General features: G+C 42.6%; 1 protein-coding gene across 7 annotated transcripts in view; it reads left to right on the top strand.

Annotated features, from left to right (window-relative positions):
• Positions 1-17525, top strand: part of LOC106576891 (fibroblast growth factor receptor 2) — a 141220-nt gene extending 123695 nt beyond the window's left edge. For all 7 annotated transcript variants that reach the window (XM_014154426.2, XM_014154425.2, XM_014154424.2 and 4 more), the window contains 3 exons: positions 8645-8782; positions 9230-9335; positions 16756-17525. In XM_014154426.2, coding sequence (XP_014009901.1) covers positions 8645-8782; positions 9230-9335; positions 16756-16920 — 409 coding nt within the window. In that variant the 3' untranslated portion in view covers positions 16921-17525. The remainder of the gene's footprint in view (positions 1-8644; positions 8783-9229; positions 9336-16755) is intronic.
• Positions 17526-17774: the final 249 nt, after the last annotated feature.

Here is a 17774-nt window from a genome sequence, read left to right as displayed (position 1 = left end):
AAAAGTATTTAATAACATTATTTCATTCATTCAGATCTAGGATGTGTTATTTTAGTGTTCCCTTTATTTTTTTGAGCAGTGTATATCAGTGTGGTTAACTTGTTACTTTTGTGTTCGGTAACACTTCAATTATGTTTGTTAATTTAAGATGACCTCAAATTACGCAGTCGGCAGGCTATCAAAAGGAGAAGAAGCAAAACTCCCTTAAAAATATAACAATAACAAACAGATTTTTGTGTAGTGTAATGTGCCGCAATACACAATAGCCCCTTTCAAATCACCCAGTTCAACCCGCTCTTATTGCTAAAATAGCAGGGCTATGCAGGTCAGTAATCATACCGTTAACTTGTATTTAGTTGGTATGACATGTAATGTGTAGATTTTTATAAATGTCTTATGGCTCCCGGCTACACTGAGCTATGTAAAACGGAGGGGAATTACGAACTCGAACTAAACCAATGAAAGTAGAGATCCCACGATCTATAATGATAACTTAGATGTATAATTCCAAACTATGGAGGGGAAAAGTAACAGCTATGGCTGTGTTGCGCTTGTACCATGGATTAGCGACATGGGTTAGCTACAAGGTTAGCTCAAACAGAAGCAAAAGAGGAGCATTAAACCAACATTATAAATAAACTAATGGTTGCCTCAAAATATGAGAGCTAAACAAACTAGTGAAATCCTTGCAATATATGTTCTTCTAGGTAGCCATCTAAGGAAAATAACAAGATTACTAAAGTATTATTTAAGTTTTGGTCTAAGCATCATGAATATTAATGCAGGTGTGCTCTAGTCCGAATTAGCTGAGATTGATAACAAGTGATGTCAGCTAACGTTAGCTAAAGAGGTCCGATCTGTAACGTAAATGTTAGCTAACTAGCTAATCTGGCATTAACATGTGCCATCATAATCCAAAATGCTGATTACTGGAGAAATTCACATAACGTTATAGCTAGATACCCATCTTCTCCAGGTGGAGTTACAGTCCCTTGCAGCACAGGTAACCAGTCCGTTAACAGATCAACAACAGTAACGTCCATGCAGCTGGATGGCCCGGTTCAGTCCTTAAACTGGCTAGTATAACTTGCCTCCAGATAGCTAAATAGCCTGTTGCTTCCTAGCTTGGTTTGTTAGGCTAGAGTTTCACCCAAAGTTGGAAAGAGAGAACTGAATTACTGTTGTGTTCGATTTTCACTTGCGTGTCAAATTCTTCAGAATTAAATTCTTAGCTAGCGCTGGTTCTGAGAAGCCCTCTGGGGTTGTTATCATCAAATCCGCAGGGTATCACAGGCCATAACGGATTCCCTCACAGCCCCTGAGCATGGCCCTCACCTCCCTGAAGGCAGTCCTCTGCTTGGTAACTGCATGAGTGTAGTCAGGATAGATTCGGATCTGGTCTCCAAATGTGGATATCACTTGTTTGACCTCGGCTGCTTTGCGGAGGATTGCTTCTTTCTCTTGGTAGTAGTGGCATCTTATCATGAATGCTCGTGGTGGCTGGTCATCCTCCGGTCTCTCTTGTAGAGTGCGCTGTGCGCTGTCAGGCAGTGGGGGCCTTTTATAGCATCTCTGCCATGAACTCTGTAAGGGCACTTGCCATCCTCCTGTCTCACTCACACCCGTCACGCGTAAATTCGAACGACGGGATCTAGCCTCCAAATTTTAGTTTTTCTCTTTAAGTTCCATGATTTCCTTTTTCATTTGGAGAACATTTCTTTCCAGTGTGGTGATTGAGTCAGAGTGGCCATTAGCCGCGGTCTCCAGGCTGGTCATACGGATGTCCAGTGCTTCGTGGTTGGATCTAGCCTGTTCGATGGCAGTTTTCAGCTCCTCTCTCAGCTGGCTAACCTGGTTTCGTAGCTCTGCCGACTACATCTCTGCCTTTTTTGTCCATTTTGTCAATTAATTCCTGCTTCATTTCAGTTAATGCCTGTAGAATAGCTTCTTGTCCAGTCGCCTCGGCTGTGCATTGTTCAGCCGTTGGGGTAGCCTCATGGTCCTTGGCTAGGCTAGCTGGTCTGTTAGCATTAGCCTTAGGCTGATTCTTGCGGTTGGTGCCTGGCATCGTTGACAAAAATGAAAAAAACATGACAGTAAGCCTTAAAATTAAGTCTCAGATTGTAGAGTGGTATTTTGATCAACATTACAATCTGCCCATATGTTTTGGAACAAACGAATCAAATATTGAAATGTTCTGGTGAGGAGCTCAGAAAAGTACATCCTCATCCTCATCTTCCCCTACAGGCCCTAGATTTGTCGCACCTGGACTATTGTTCAGTCGTGTGGTCAGTTGCCACAAAAAGGGACTTAGGAAAATTGCAATTGGCTCAGAACAGGGCAGCACGGCTAGCACTTGGATGCACACAGAGAGCCACAAGAGGTCTCTTCACAGTCCCCAAGTCCAGAACAGGCTATGGGAGGCGCACAGTACTACATAGAGCCATGTCTACGTGGAACTCTATTCCACATCAAGTAACTGATGCAAGCAGTAAAATTTGATTTAAAAAACGGATAAAAATGCACCTTATGGAAGAGCGGGACTGGGAAGCAACACATACATAGGCACAGACACATCCATACACACACACACGATAACATACGCCCTATACACACAAGTACAAATTCAAATGTTGTATTGTAGATATGTGGTAGTGGTGGAGTAGGGGCCTGAGGGCACACAGTGTGTTGTGAAATCTGTGAATGTATTGTAATGTTTTTGAAGTTGAGGCTGTGTGAGAGAATGCCAAGAGTGTGCAAAGCTGTCATCAAGGCAAAGGGTGGCTACTTTGAAGAATCTCAAATATAAAATATATTTTGATTTGTTTAAGACTTTTGGTTACTACATGATTCCATATGTGTTATTCCATAGTTTTGATGTCTTCACTATTATTATACAATGTAGAAAATAGTAAAAATAAAGAAAAACCCTTGCATGAGTAGGTGTGTCCAAATGTTTGACTGGAACTGTATATACATTAGCAAAAATTTCCCCAGAATGTTTTTTGCTTTGTCGTTATGGGGTATTGTATAAGGCTGAAACGTAACAAAACGTGGAAAAAGTCAAGGGTGTGACTACTTTCTGAATGCACTGTATACACTTTATATACACTCACTCACACACATTACATTGACACTCTCACACAAACCCAAACACATTCACATACACTACATACGCACAAACATAATGCTGCTGCTACTCTGTTCTTTATTCTTCTCTTATTATTATCTATCCTGATGCCTAGTCACTTTACCTTGGCTTTATGTACATATCTACCTCAAATATCTTGTATCCCTGCACAGTGATACGGTACTGGTACTCCCTGTATATAGTTCCTCTTGAGATACTATTTGTATGTTTCCTATTTTCTTATTTTGAAGTCTGCATCGTTGTGAGGGGCTCGTAAGCAAGCATTTCACGGTAAAGTTTTATTCGGTGCATGTGTCCAATACAATTACATTTTATTTGTTCCCCACCACCTCTACACAAAACATCCATTTGTCAAACTGAGTACATCTAAATTAATGCTAGGGGAGAACTTTAATAGAGGATGTTTAGCATTTTAATTAATGGAATCAATGGAATGACAGCAGCTGTGGGTTCTTTAAACAGTTACCCTTCAACCCTTTGGTTCTCTTAGCAGTACCTGTGGAAATCTTGTGAGGAAAAAATATATTATAATAATAAGTCTCATACTTTCATCGCTATCATTTGTTATCACATGTATGTATGTATGTATGTATGTATGTATGTATGTATGTATGTATGTATGTATGTATGTATGTATGTATGTATCAATGGATGTATCAATGGATGTATCAATGGATGTATAACATGATAATAGTAATGAAATCAATCATGTTGAATATGTGTGTATTAGAGTTCTCATCTGGCCTGAAAATTGAAGCCTGGTCTGACCCAAACCCGATGAGCTGAAGCCCGAGCCCTGGCAATAAATGTAATGCCAGATTTATAGACCATGTTTCTATTTTGCTAAAGTTAACCAGAAGGTTATTCACTTACACTGGTGTTGGCAGAGACATCATCAAGCGGAGTGAGGAGAGAGGGAAAAGTTAGGAGAGGGGAAAACCCAAATTGAGTATAATCAACATCTGATATATGTAGACTCAGAGTTTATTAAACATCCATATATATTTTCAGAAATTTGACAGATGCTGCTTCTGTTGCCTGTTTAAGTGTTTGTTTGATTCCGTGACCTCCAACTGCCTCAGACAACCACAACATGTAAGCTACACTATATATACAAAAGTATGTGGACACATCAGCACAAGCAGCGTCATCAAAGAACCGTTCGTCGGGAGCGTCATGAAATGGATTTCCATGGCCGAGCAGCCGCACACAAGCCTTAGATCGCCATGCGCAATGCCAAGCGATGGCTGGAGTGGTGTAAAGCTCGCTGCCATTGGACTCTGGAGCAGTGGAAATGCTGGCTGTCCAGCGGAGGAATCTGAGTTTGGTGGATGCCAGGAGAACGCTACCTGCCCGAATGCGTAGTGCCACCTGTAAAGTTTGGTTGATGAGGAATAATGGTCTGTGGCTGTTTTTCATGATTTGGGCTAGGCCATTTAGTTCCAATGAAGGGAAATCAAAACGCTACCACACACAATGACATTCTAGACGATTCTGTGCTTCCAACTTTGTGGAAACAGTTTGGAGAAGGCCCTTTCCTGTTTCAGCATGACAATGCCCCCGTGGCCAATGCAAGGTCCATACAGAAATGGTTTGTCGAGATTGGTGTGGAAGAACTTACCTGGCCTGCACAGAGCCCTGACCTCAACCCCATCGGACACCTTTGGGATGAATTGGAATGCTGACTGTGAGCCAGGCCTAATCGCCCAACATCAGTGCCCAACCTCACTAATGCTTTTGTGGCTGAATGGAAGCAAGTCCCCACAGCAATGTTCCAACGTGTAGTGGAAAGCCTTCCCAGAGGAGTGGAGGCTGTTATAGAAGCAAAGGAGGGACCAACTCCATATTAATGCCCATGATTTTGGAATGAGATGTTTGAAGAGCAGGTGTCCACATACTTTGTCATGTAAAAATGCCTTCCTCTCCATCTTAAATAAGCATGCCCCATTCAAGAAATTTAGAACCAGGAACAGATATAGCCCTTGGTTCTCTCCAGACCTGACTGCCCTTAACCAACACAAAAACATCCTGTGGCGTTCTGCATTCGCATCGAACAGCCCCCGTGATATGCAACTTTTCAGGGAAGTTAGAAACCAATATACACAGGCAGTTAGAAAAGCCAAGGCTAGCTTTTTCAAGCAGAAATTTGCTTCCTGCAACACAAACTCAAAAAAGTTCTGGGACACTGTAAAGTCCATGGAGAATAAGAACACCTCCTCCAGCTGCCCACTGCACTGAGGATAGGAAACTCTATCACCACCGATAAACCCACTATAATTGAGAATTTCAAGAAGCATTTTTCTACGGCTGGCCATGCTTTCCACCTGGCTACCTCTACCACAGTCGACAGCACTGCACCCCCCACAGCTACTCGCCCAAGCCTCCCCCATTTCTCCTTCTCCCAAATCCAGTCAGCTGATGTTCTGAAAGAGCTGCAAAATCTGGACCCCTACAAATCAGCCAGGCTAGACAATCTGGACCCTTTCTTTCTCAAATTATCTGCCGAAATTGTTGCAACCCCTATTACTAGCCTGTTCAACCTCTCTTTCGTGTCGTCTGAGATTCCAAAAGATTGGAAAGCAGCTGCTGTCATCCCCCTCTTCAAAGGAGGGGACACTCTTGACCCAAACTGCTACAAACCTATATCTATCCTACCCAGCCTTTCTAAGGTCTTCGAAAGCCAAGTCAACAAACAGATTACCGACCATTTCGAAACCCACCGCACCTCCTCCGTTATGCAATCTGGTTTCAGAGCTGGTCATGGGTGCACCGCAGCCACGCTCAAGGTCCTAAACAATATCGTAACCGCGATCGATAAGAAACAATACTGTGCTGCCGTATTCATTGACCTGGCCAAAGCTTTCAACTCTGTCAATCACCACATCCTCATCGGCAGACTCAATAGCCTTGGGTTCTCAAATGATTGCCTCGCCTGGTTCACCAACTACTTCTCTGATAGAGTTCAGTGTGTCAAATCGGAGGGCCTGTTGTCCGGGCCTCTGGTAGTCTCTATGGGGGTGCCACAGGGTTCAATTCTTGGGCCAACTCTTTTCTCTGTATACATCAATGATGTCGCTCTTGCTGCTGGTGAGTCTCTGATCCACCTCTACGCAGACAACACCATTCTGTATACTTCTGGCACTTCTTTGGACACTGTGTTAACAACCCTCCAGACGAACTTCAATGCCATACAACTCTCCTTCCGTGCCCTCCAACTGCTCTTAAATACAAGTAAAACTAAATGCATGCTCTTCAACCGATCGCTGCCTGCACCTGCCCGCCTGTCCAGCATCACTACTCTGGACGGCTCTGACTTAGAATATGTGGACAACTACAAATACCTAGGTGTCTGGTTAGACTGTAAACTCTCCTTCCAGACTCACATCAAACATCTCCAATCCAAAGTTAAATCTAGAATTGGCTTCCTATTTCGCAACAAAGCATCCTTCACTCATGCTGCCGTAAAACTGACCATCCTACCGATCCTCGACTTCGGCGATGTCATTTACAAAATAGCCTCCAATACCCTACTCAACAAACTGGATGCAGTCTATCACAGTGCCATCCGTTTTGTCACCAAAGCCCCATATACTACCCACCACTGCGACCTGTATACTCTCGTTGGCTGGCCCTCGCTTCATACTCATCGCCAAACCCACTGACTCCAGGTCATCTACAAGACCCTGCTAGGTAAAGTCCCCCCTTATCTCCGCTCACTGGTCACCATAGCAGCACCCAACTGTAGCACGCGCTCCAGCAGGTATATCTCTCTGGTCACCCCCAAAGCCAATTCCTCCTTTGGCCGTCTCTCCTTCCAGTTCTCTGCTGCCAATGACTGGAACGAACTACAAAAATCTCTGAAACTGGAAACACTTATCTCCCTCACTAACTTTAAGCACCAGCTGTCAGAGCAGCTCACAGATCACTGCACCTGTACATAGCCCATCTATAATTTAGCCCAAACAACTACCTCTTTCCCTACTGTATTATTTTTTATTTTTTGCTCCTTTGCACCCCATTATTTCTACTTTGCACTTTCTTCTACTACAAATCTACCATTCCAGTGTTTTATTTGCTATATTGTATTTACTTTGCCACCATGGCCTTTTTGCCTTTACCTCCCTTATCTCACCTCATTTGCTCACATTGTATATAGACTTATTTTTCTACTGTATTATTGACTGTATGTTTGTTTTACTCCATGTGTAACTCTGTGTTGTTGTATGTTGTCAAACTGCTTTGCTTTATCTTGGCCAGGTCGTAATTGTAAATGAGAACTTGTTCTCAACTTGCCTACCTGGTTAAATAAAGGTGAAATAAAAAATAAAAAATAAAATGTATTGTATGTTGAATAAAGAAATTTCACAAATTCCACAGTTTTTACACTTCGCCATGTTGTAGTAAAGATTTTAGTAATTGTTTTCATTAGAATAGATTCTGTGATTTAAAAAGAAAAAAGTATTCAGCATTGTTTACGCTGTTCCAAACAAACATAATTTTTTGTTTTTATAATAGGCCCACCTTTACACACGTGGGGTCACGCAGTGCTCACCGCTCTCCGTCTTCTTGATCGCTTTCTTCTTCTTATTATCATCATCATTATAATAATAAGTATGTTAATATCATCATCAGTAGGCTTAGTTTTAAAATGACTAAAATAACAAAGGGAGCCTTGAATAATTCAACAGATAAACTGCAACGTCAGCAATTGTAGGAATGCGACTGTGTTTAATCTTTGTAGTCTAATAAATACTCTGGGATTTCTTATAATTAGTTAGGTGCTGTTTACACTGTTCCAAACATTCAGAAAACACACATTTTTAATCTAACACCTGTTTGGCAGTGGCACACAAACAGCACTCGGCTTACCCACTTTCTCCTTTGTCTTCTTCTTAAGATTATTATAATTGTTATTATTATTAAGTACTATAGTAGCCTATATAAGTATGAGTCATTCAGTCGTGCCCTTAAATACAATCAAGCTTTTTATTTTGAAAATTAAATGTTCTGGCTAATTACGCTATGGCCTGTGTATTAAGACAACAGAACAAAACACAACAGAAGAACACGTCAATAAAATAAGAAATGGAGTCTTGAATAATTAAATAAATAAATGTTCTGGATATTATTAGCTATAGGCCGGCCTTTGGCCTAACAGGTGCATGCATGTGTCACGTGAACAGAGCATAGCAGGGAAGGCACATTTAGCGAATAGGGAATGTTTTTGCAGTCTCAACAAATGAGGGATTTCGGTAACATAACTTTTCAGTCAGAGAAACAAGTAAGAAACAAATGAATAACTAATTATATAGCGGCTTCAGCCCAACGGACAGCGCAATACAGCTTGTACTTTCTCCTGCAGCTGACGGAGGAGAGAGAGAGATAGGGTGTGCCATTCACACAGGCACGCACTGTAAAAAAAATGTTGGCCATGAAAAAATTAGTTTCGGGCTGAAATTGAGAACTCTAGTGTGTATGTGTTTTTTTTCCCAGCTGGTCATTTGGGGTGCTAATGTGGGAGATCTTCACCCTGGGGGGTTCTCCGTACCCCGGCATCCCCGTAGAAGAGCTCTTCAAGCTGCTGAAAGAGGGCCATCGCATGGACAAGCCTGGCAACTGCACCAACGAGCTGTATGATACCATCTTTATCTTTTTATCTCAAACACACACATATGCATGCACGCAGGCAGGAGCACAAGCATGAATGTGTGCATTCACACAGGCAGGCACACATGCACACAAACACACATAAACCTTATTGGGGGTCCCCACCCCCACCCTCACCCCATCTCTATCAGATCAATGACCCTACACATCTGGCCTGGGTCTGTATCAATGTCCTCATTCACAATGGGGCCTGTCCAGTCACACAGAAAACAATGTTACGGCCTACACCGGTACTGTAGGGCCTAATGTTCTCACACTGTACTGGAAACAGTGAAGCCCACAGTGGAGACAGACATGGGTGACAAGGTATGTACTTTGGAAATATATAATATAGGACTTTTGTTAACCTCTCTCTCTCTCTCTCTCTCTCTCTCTCTCTCTCTCTCTCTCTCTCTCTCTCTCTCTCTCCAGGTACATGATGATGAAAGACTGTTGGCATGCCATTTCCTCCCATCGGCCCACCTTCAAGCAGTTGGTGGAGGATCTAGACCGTATCCTGACCCTGGTCACCAATGAGGTGAGGGCACAAACCAGAGTCATTCCGCTTAACCATCACACCTGTTCACACTAGGGCTATGGCGGTCATGAAATTTTGTCAGCCGGTCTCATGGTAATTGACTGTTAATGAACATAAACACATTTAGCATCTCCGGCTATCGTACTGCTGTCGGGGTAGGGTAAATTCTATGCACTTGAATAGCGGATGGAGGACGCTTTTGCTGCGATTCTTTTTCATACCAGCCAGGTAGGCTACTCCAGTTGTAAAGCGACGCAATGTGCTTAATATTAGAAAAGTTGAGAAAAAAATATAGTAGGCCTAGTCTATGGAAACCTGATGGGATCCTCATCTTTTTAATAGAGGCCATCAACACTGTTGCATAGCCTATAGAAATGTTGCGCAACATGGGCTTATAGGAACACTTATTTCATTCCATGCATCAACCAGCTATGAGGAGCTGGCTCTCCTATTTTGCTCTAACTCTGAATGCCAGAGCTCTCATGAAGTGTTTTATTTGATTTTCTATTGCATTTCCATTGATGTCAGAATGATTAGTGGAACAATAGAGCGCTGAGTACCGAACATAAGCGACTGACCCTTAGCAAGTTTGATAGGCTACTAATGACCATCAGCGGCATCAGAGAGCAGTTTTGGAGAAGTCTAGTTACCGTGACTGTCAAGTGGAATTTGACTGCTGTCATGACAAGTGACTGCCGGTGTGGCGGTAATGCGGTCACCGTAACAGCCCGAGTTCACAGTTACCTACAATCTGAAGTCTGAGAAATTCACTTGTAGTGCCTACAGAAAGTATTCAGACCCCTTGACTTTGTCCACATTTTGTTACATTACAGCCTTATTAAAACATTTTTTTTTTTTTATCTACAGACATTACCACATAATGATCAAGCAAAAACAGGTTTTTATAAATTTTTGCAAATGTATAAAAACACGGATACCTTATTTACATTAGTATTCAGACCCCTTTGCTATGAGACTTGAAATTGAGCTCAGGTGCATCCTGTTTGCATTGATCATCCTTGAGATGTTTCTACAACTTGATTGGAGTGCACTTTTGGTAAATTCAATTGATTGGATATGATTTGGAACGGCACACACCTGTCTGTATAAGGTCCCACAGTTTACAGTGCATGTCAGAGCAAAACCCAAGCCATGAGGTCAAAGGAATTTCCCTTAGAGCTCTGAGACAGGATTGTGTTGAGGAACAGATCTGGGGAAGGGTACCAAAAATGTCTGCAGCATTGAATGTCCCTAAGAACACAGTGGCATCCATGATTCTTAATTGGAAGTTTGGAACCACCAAGACTCTTCCTAGAACTATCTTCTCTAAAACAAACTGAGCAATCGGGGGAGAAGGGCCTTGGTCAGGGAGGTGACCAAGAACCCGAGCTCTAGAGTTCCTCTGTGGAGATGGGAGAGCTCTAGAGTTCCTCTGTGGAGATGGGAGAACCTTCCAGAAGGACAACCATCTCTGCAGCACTCCACCAATCAGGCCTTTATGGTAGAGTGGCCAGACAGAAGGCACTCCTCAGTAAAAGGCACATGACAGCCCGCTTGGAGTTGCCAAAAGGCACCTAAAGACTCTCAGACCATGAGAAACAAGATTTTTTGGTCTGATGAAACCAAAATTGAACTCTTTGGCCTGAATGCCAAGCGTCATGTTTGGAGGAAACCTGGCATTATCCCTATGGTGAAGCATGGTGGTGGCAGCATCATGCTGTGAAGATGTTTTTCAGCTTGGGGGTAGAAGCTGTTAAGGAGCGTTTTGGTCCAAGACTTGGCACGCCGGTACCGCTTTCCGTGCGGAAAAACAGTCTATGACCTGGGTGACTGGAATCTCGGACAATTTTATGGTCTTTCCCCTGACACCGCCTATTATATAGGTCCTGGATGGCAGGAAGATTGGCCCCAGTGATGTACTCGGCCATACGCGCTACCCTCTGTAGCGCCTTACGGTCAGATGCCGAGCAATTGCCATACCAGGCGGTGATGCAACCGGTCAGGATGCTCTCGATGGTGCAGCTGTCAGTGAAAACACTTGCCAGTTGGTCCGAGCGTGCTTTGAGTACACGTACTGGTAATCCGTCTGGCCCCGCGGCTTTTTGACTGTTGACCTGTTTAAAGGTCTTGCTCACATCTGCTTCCGAGAGCGATATCACACAGTCATCTGGAACAGCTGGTTCTCTCATGCATGCTTCAGTGTTGCTTGCCTCGAAGCGAGCATAAAAGGCATTTCGCTCGTCTGGTAGGCTCTCGTCACTAGGCAGCTCACGTCTGTGTTTCTCTTTGTTGTTTGTGATAGTTTTCAAGCCCTGCCACATCCGACGAGCATCAGAGCCGGTGTAGTAGGATTCAATCTTAATTATATTGAAGCTTTGCTTGTTTGATGGTTCGTCAGAGGGCATAGCGGGATTTCTTATTAACCTGTTATGGCTAGGGGGCAGTATTTTCACAGCCGGATAAAAAACGTACCCGATTTAATCTGATTATTACTCCTGCCCAGAAACTAGAATATGCATATAATTATTAGCTTTGGATAGAAAACACTCCAAAGTTTCTAAAACTGTTTGAATGGTGTCTGTGAGTATAACAGAACTCATTTGGCAGGCCAAAACCTGAGAAGATTCCATGCAGGAAGTGCCCTGTCTGACAATTTCTTGCCCTTCTTGATTATCTCTATCCATTACAGAGGATCTCTGCTGTTACGTGACACTTCCTACGGCTCCCATGGGCTCTCAGAAGGCGGCAAAAAGCTGAATCGTGGCTTTGCAGGCTCTGGCTGAAAAAAAGTAGCGCGTTTGGGTAGTGGCTGGTTACAGTACTGTGAGACTCAGGCTCGTGCCTGCGTCGACCCCATGCTTTGTTTTCTTTTGTCTGTTTACCTAAACGCAGATTCCCGGTCGGAATATTATCGCTTTTTTACGAGAAAAATGGCATAAAAATTGATTTTAAACAGCGGTTGACATGCTTCGAAGTACGGTAATGGAATATTTAGAAATCTTTTGTCACGAATTGCGCCATGCTCGTAACCCTTATTTACACTTCGGATAGTGTCTTGAACGCACTAACAAAACGCCGCTGTTTGGATATAACGATGGATTATTTTGAACCAAACCAACATTTGTTATTGAAGTAGAAGTCCTGGGACTGCATTCTGACGAAGACAGCAAAGGTAATAACATTTTTCTAATAATAAATCTGACTTTGGTGAAGGCTAAACTTGCTGGGTGTCTAAATAGCTAGCCCTGTGATGCCGGGCTATGTACTCAGAATATTGCAAAATGTGCTTTCACCGAAAAGCTATTTTAAAATCGGACACCTCGATTGCACAAAGGAGTTCTGTATCTATAATTCTTAAAATAATTGTTATGTTTTTTGTGAACGTTTATCGTGAGTAATTTAGTAAATTCACCGGAGGTTTGCGGGGGTATGCTAGTTCTGAACGTCACATGCTAATGTAAAAAGCTGGTTTTTGATATAAATATGAACTTGATTGAACAAAACATGCATGTATTGTATAACATAATGTCCTAGGTGTGTCATCTGATGAAGATCATCATAGGTTAGTGCTGCATTTAGCTGTGGTTTTGTTTTTTGTGACATTATATGCTAGCTTGAAAAATGGGTGTCTGATTATTTCTGGCTGGGTACTCTGCTGACATAATCTAATGTTTTGCTTTCGCTGTAAAGCCTTTTTGAAATCGGACAGTGTGGTTAGATAAAGGAGAGTCTTGTCTTTAAAATGCTGTGAAATAGTCATATGTTTGAAAAATGGAAGTTTTCGGATTTTAGAGGAGTTTGTATTTCGCGCCACGCCCATCATTGGATATTGGAGCAGGTGTTCCGCTAGCGGAACGTCTAGATGTAAAAGCGTCCGGATGAGTGTCCCGCTCCTTGATAGAGGCATCTCTAGCCTTTAGCTCGATGCGGATGTTGCCTGTAATCCATGGCTTCTGGTTGGGATATGTACGTACGGTCACTGTGGGGACGACGTCGTCGATGCACTTATTGATGAAGCCGATGACTGAGGTGGTATACTCCTCAATGCCATTAAATGAATCCCGGAACATGTTCCAGTCTGTGCTGGCAAAACAGTCCTATAGTGTAGCACCCACGTCATCTGACCACTTCTGTATTGAGAGAGTCACTGTTACTTCCTGCTCTATTTTATGCTCGTAATCAGGAATCAGGAGGATAGAATTATGATCAGATTTGCCGAATGGAAGGCTTTGTATGCATCTCTGTGTGTGAAGTAAAGGTGGTCTAGAGTTGCACATGTGACATGCTGGTACAAATTTGGTAAAACTGATTTAAATTTGCCTGCATTAAAGTCCCCGGCCACTAGGAGCGCCGCTTCTGGATTAGCATTTTCCTGTTAGCTTATGGCCTTAGAGTTGGTTGAGTGTGGTCTTAGTGCCAGCATCGGTCTGTGGTGGTAAATAGACGGCTACGAATAATATAGATGAGAACTCTCTTGGCAGATAGTGTGGTCTACAGCTTATCATATGGTACTCTACCTCAGGCGTGCAGTACCTCGAGACTTCTTTAATATTAGACATTGCTCACCAGCTGTTGTAGCTTCTTCTCTGTTCTGCCGGTGCGTGGAAAATCCTGCCAGCTCTATATTATCCGTGTCGTCGTTCAGCCACGACTCGGTGAAACATAAGATATTGCAGTTTTTAATGTCCCGTTGGTAGGATAATCTTAATCGTAGGTCATCAATTTTAATTTGACAATGATTGTACGTTAGCCTGTAGAATGGATGGTAGTGAGAGTTTACTCGCTCGCCTACGGATTCTCAGAAGGCAGCCCGACCTGCGACCCCTTTTCCTCCATCTTTTATCCATGCAAATGACGGGGAATTGTTCCCGGGAAAGCAGTATATCCCTCTCGTCGGACTCGTTAAAGGAAAAAGTTTCTTCCAGATCGAGGTGAGTAATCGCTCTTCTGATGTCCAGAAGTTATTTTTGGTCATAAGAGACAGTAGCATCCACATTATGTACAAAATAAGTAAAAAACGAACAAAATAGCACAGTTGGTTAGGAGTATGTAAAACCATCTTATTTCAGCAACATCTGCAGAGAAGAATAGAAGAAACTCCCCAAATACAGGTGTGCCAATCTTGTAGCGTCATACCCAAGAAGACTCGATGCTGTAATCACTGCGAAAGGTGCTTCAACAAAGTACTAAGTAAAGGGTCTGAATACTTACGTGATATTTCAGTTTTTTACATTTGCAGAAATGTCTAAAAAACTGTTTTTGCTTTGTCATTATGGGGTATTATGTGTAGATTGATGAGGAGAAAAACAAATTTAATACATTTTTGAATATGGCTGTAACGTAACAAAATGTGGAAAAAGTGCACGGGTCAGAATACTTTCCCGAATGCACTGTATGACATAAACCTGTGCTTTATAAAGGGTGGTATTAGCACGCTTAATAAAGGCCTTATAGATATTAAATTGATGCTTCAAAAAGCATTCATAACCCTGTCATGCATCTTGGTAGGGCATTGCATTACCAGGATATTTGGTTTGATTCCCGTACCCACCCATACGTAAAAATGTATTCACGCATGGCTGTAAGTCATATTGGATCAAAGTGTCTGCAAAGTGTTATTATATTTCACTAAAACATTTAAAGGATGGCCCAACCTCTTGAAGGCTTATGTAAATGTGATATTTCAGTTTTTTTGCTTTATCATTATGGGCTATTGTGTGTAGATTAATGAGGGGGGAAAACAATTTAATCCATTTTAGAATAAGGCTGTAACGTAACAAAATTTGGAAAAAGTCGGAATACTTTCCGAAGGCAATGTACAGGGTTGGGGTCAATTCCCTTTCAATTCAGGAAGTAAACAGAAATTCCAATCAAAATAATTAGCATTGAGGAAAAAATGGAATTGGAATTTAAGTTTACTTCCTGAATTGACTGAATTTAAATGGAATTGACCCCAACCCTACTGACCTCGTATCCTTGGAAGTGCTCGGGCACTGAGAAGTATGACGTAAAAGCATGTCAGGCTTCTCCAAAAGCTTGGAAAAAGATGAACACGATACAGGCTCACAGACACTCCAATTGGGGGCAAGCAAAGTTGAACTACACTTTTTTTTAACAAGAATGTTCAAAAAGCATTAGAAGGAACCTGCGTTGGCTGACACATGACCTTTACAGTGACCAGAAAATGGCTGGTTGATGCAAACCAGGCCATGGCCCACTGATGTTGCCCAATCATAGAGAGCTACTCCGAGCTATTCCTCGCCTCGGAATAATGGTTTGTGTTTCTTTCCGTTCCCCTCCTGTCGTGTGTGATATCCGTGCACGGGTCTGAAGAGGGGCTGTGGATGGAAATCTGTCAGGGCTCATCTGGCCTCAGACCGGGACTCCATAGATAATGCCAAAAGCCCCAACTTCAAGGTTTCAGTTCAAACTTTTGAAATGTAATAAAGCGCCCCTTTTTCCCCTCCCCAAACCACTGGCATATGTGGAGCTCTTTAGTAATGTGAGATGCCTTGTGTTGAGCCGAGAAAATGGAAGCCAGCACTCTTTTTAAGAAGAACGCTCAAACCCCAAGAACACTTCTAAGGAGAGAGGAGGGTGCAGGGATAAAGACAAAATGACTGGTTTAAGTTGAAAAAGCCCCGAAATGAATACAAAAAAATATTTTTGTTTTTTATATTTTCCTCGGTTTTTGGGTGAGCTCTGAAGGTTGCCAGACTACGTTCAGCCACATTCCAATTTCAGATGTCAGGTTTGTTTGGATTGTGCTGGGGAGTGATGTTAAGCGGAGCGGTATAGATGTAGCCCCGGGTTGAGTGGCCCTCTCTTTTAGTTTGAGCAGTCTCTCTCTCTCTTTATCTCTCTGGTCTGTCTTTCGCTCCCTCTCTCTCTCTTTCTTGCCCCTCCTCTCTTAGTTTGAACGCTCTCTCTCTGGTCTCTTTCTCTCTCTCTCTCTCTTTGGTTTCTCTCTCTCTCTCTGGTCTCCCCCTCTCACTCTTTCCCTCCCTCCCTCTCTCTGTTGTTCTCTCTCACTCTTTTGTTCTTTCTCTCTCTCTGGGTGCTCTGCCTTGCCCGGCCAGACACGTTGAACCACTTTATACTGAGACTAGCAGCAACCGGGTCAGCATTGCTCTATGTGAACCATGCTGGAAAGTTCCCCTCGCTCCAGCACTCACCATTTATTAAGTATTATTCATGCTAATATTTTTATACAGATCCGATTTAAGATTATTTTTTCTCCTGGTGCCGCAAACATTTTTTATGAATCTGTCCAACGTGATTTACAAATAGTTTATAGTTTACATAATAGTTTATAGTTCTCTCACTCTCTCTTCTCTTTCTATCTCTCCTCTCTAAACCTGTGAGTGTTATAGTTGTCTCACCCCCTTCTTCCCTCTTACCCTGTCTATGTGTACTGTAGGAGTATCTGGACCTGTGTGCCCCAGCGGAGCAGTATTCTCCCAGCTTCCAGGACACACGCAGTTCCTGTTCCTCCGGTGATGACTCTGTGTTCTCCCATGACCCCTTACCAGAAGAGCCCTGCCTCCCAAAGTACCAGCACATCAATGGGGGCGTCAAAACATGAGGCCTCCCCTCCTCAATCCCTCCATCGAGCCTGACCTGCCCCTCACCCTTACACCCCCCCCCAAGAGACACTTCCATAGAGAGAAACTGAGATATACCCCCACTACTAACCCCCTCAAACCACAAACCTCCTGCCCCCCAACCCCTCTCTAGCTCCCAATGGACTTTATTTTAAAAAAATGTAGTTCACTTTTATTCAACCAGGTAGGCCAGTTGAGAACAAGTTCTCATTTACAACTGCGACCTGGCCAAGATAAAGCAAGGCAGTGCGACAAAAACAAACAATACAGAGTTACACATAAACATACGTACAGTCAAAAACACAATAGAAAAAATCTATGTACAGTGTGTGCAAAGACAGAGTGTGCAAAGGACTAACGGACTGGATGAGACTGGGCTGGTGGCAGCGAGGCTGTTAGAACTGAACACATTCACCCACGTTCATACCCATGTTCAAGGTCTTAAGGAGAGGACAATTTGTGCGTTCCATGATTCCATTCCATTGACTGCCATTCTAAGACTTTAGTTTGTGCCCAGAGGGAAAATATGGACCATAATGAACTGAAAAAACAAGGGACTCAAAAAGAGGACAGCAAAATAGGAAGGGGACTGAAAGAAAGCATCAAACTAACAAAAACAGTTAAATAGGAGAAGAGCGCATACAGACACTGCCTCTTGTTTATATTTTGTAATATTGTCTTGTTTCTTTTTACCTTCTCTTGATAATCCCACACACATATTATTATTATGGCAAGAAAATAATGCATAAATATAGTGCTGAGTAAAATTGTAAATATATTCAAATATGTATAAATATATAAATAGTATATATTTACAGTTAATTATTTTTTGTAT

This window comes from Salmo salar, chromosome ssa18 (genome assembly GCF_905237065.1).
Source record: "Salmo salar chromosome ssa18, Ssal_v3.1, whole genome shotgun sequence".
Taxonomy (NCBI): Eukaryota; Metazoa; Chordata; class Actinopteri; order Salmoniformes; family Salmonidae; genus Salmo; species Salmo salar.
This window is presented reverse-complemented; position numbering and strand designations above follow the sequence as displayed.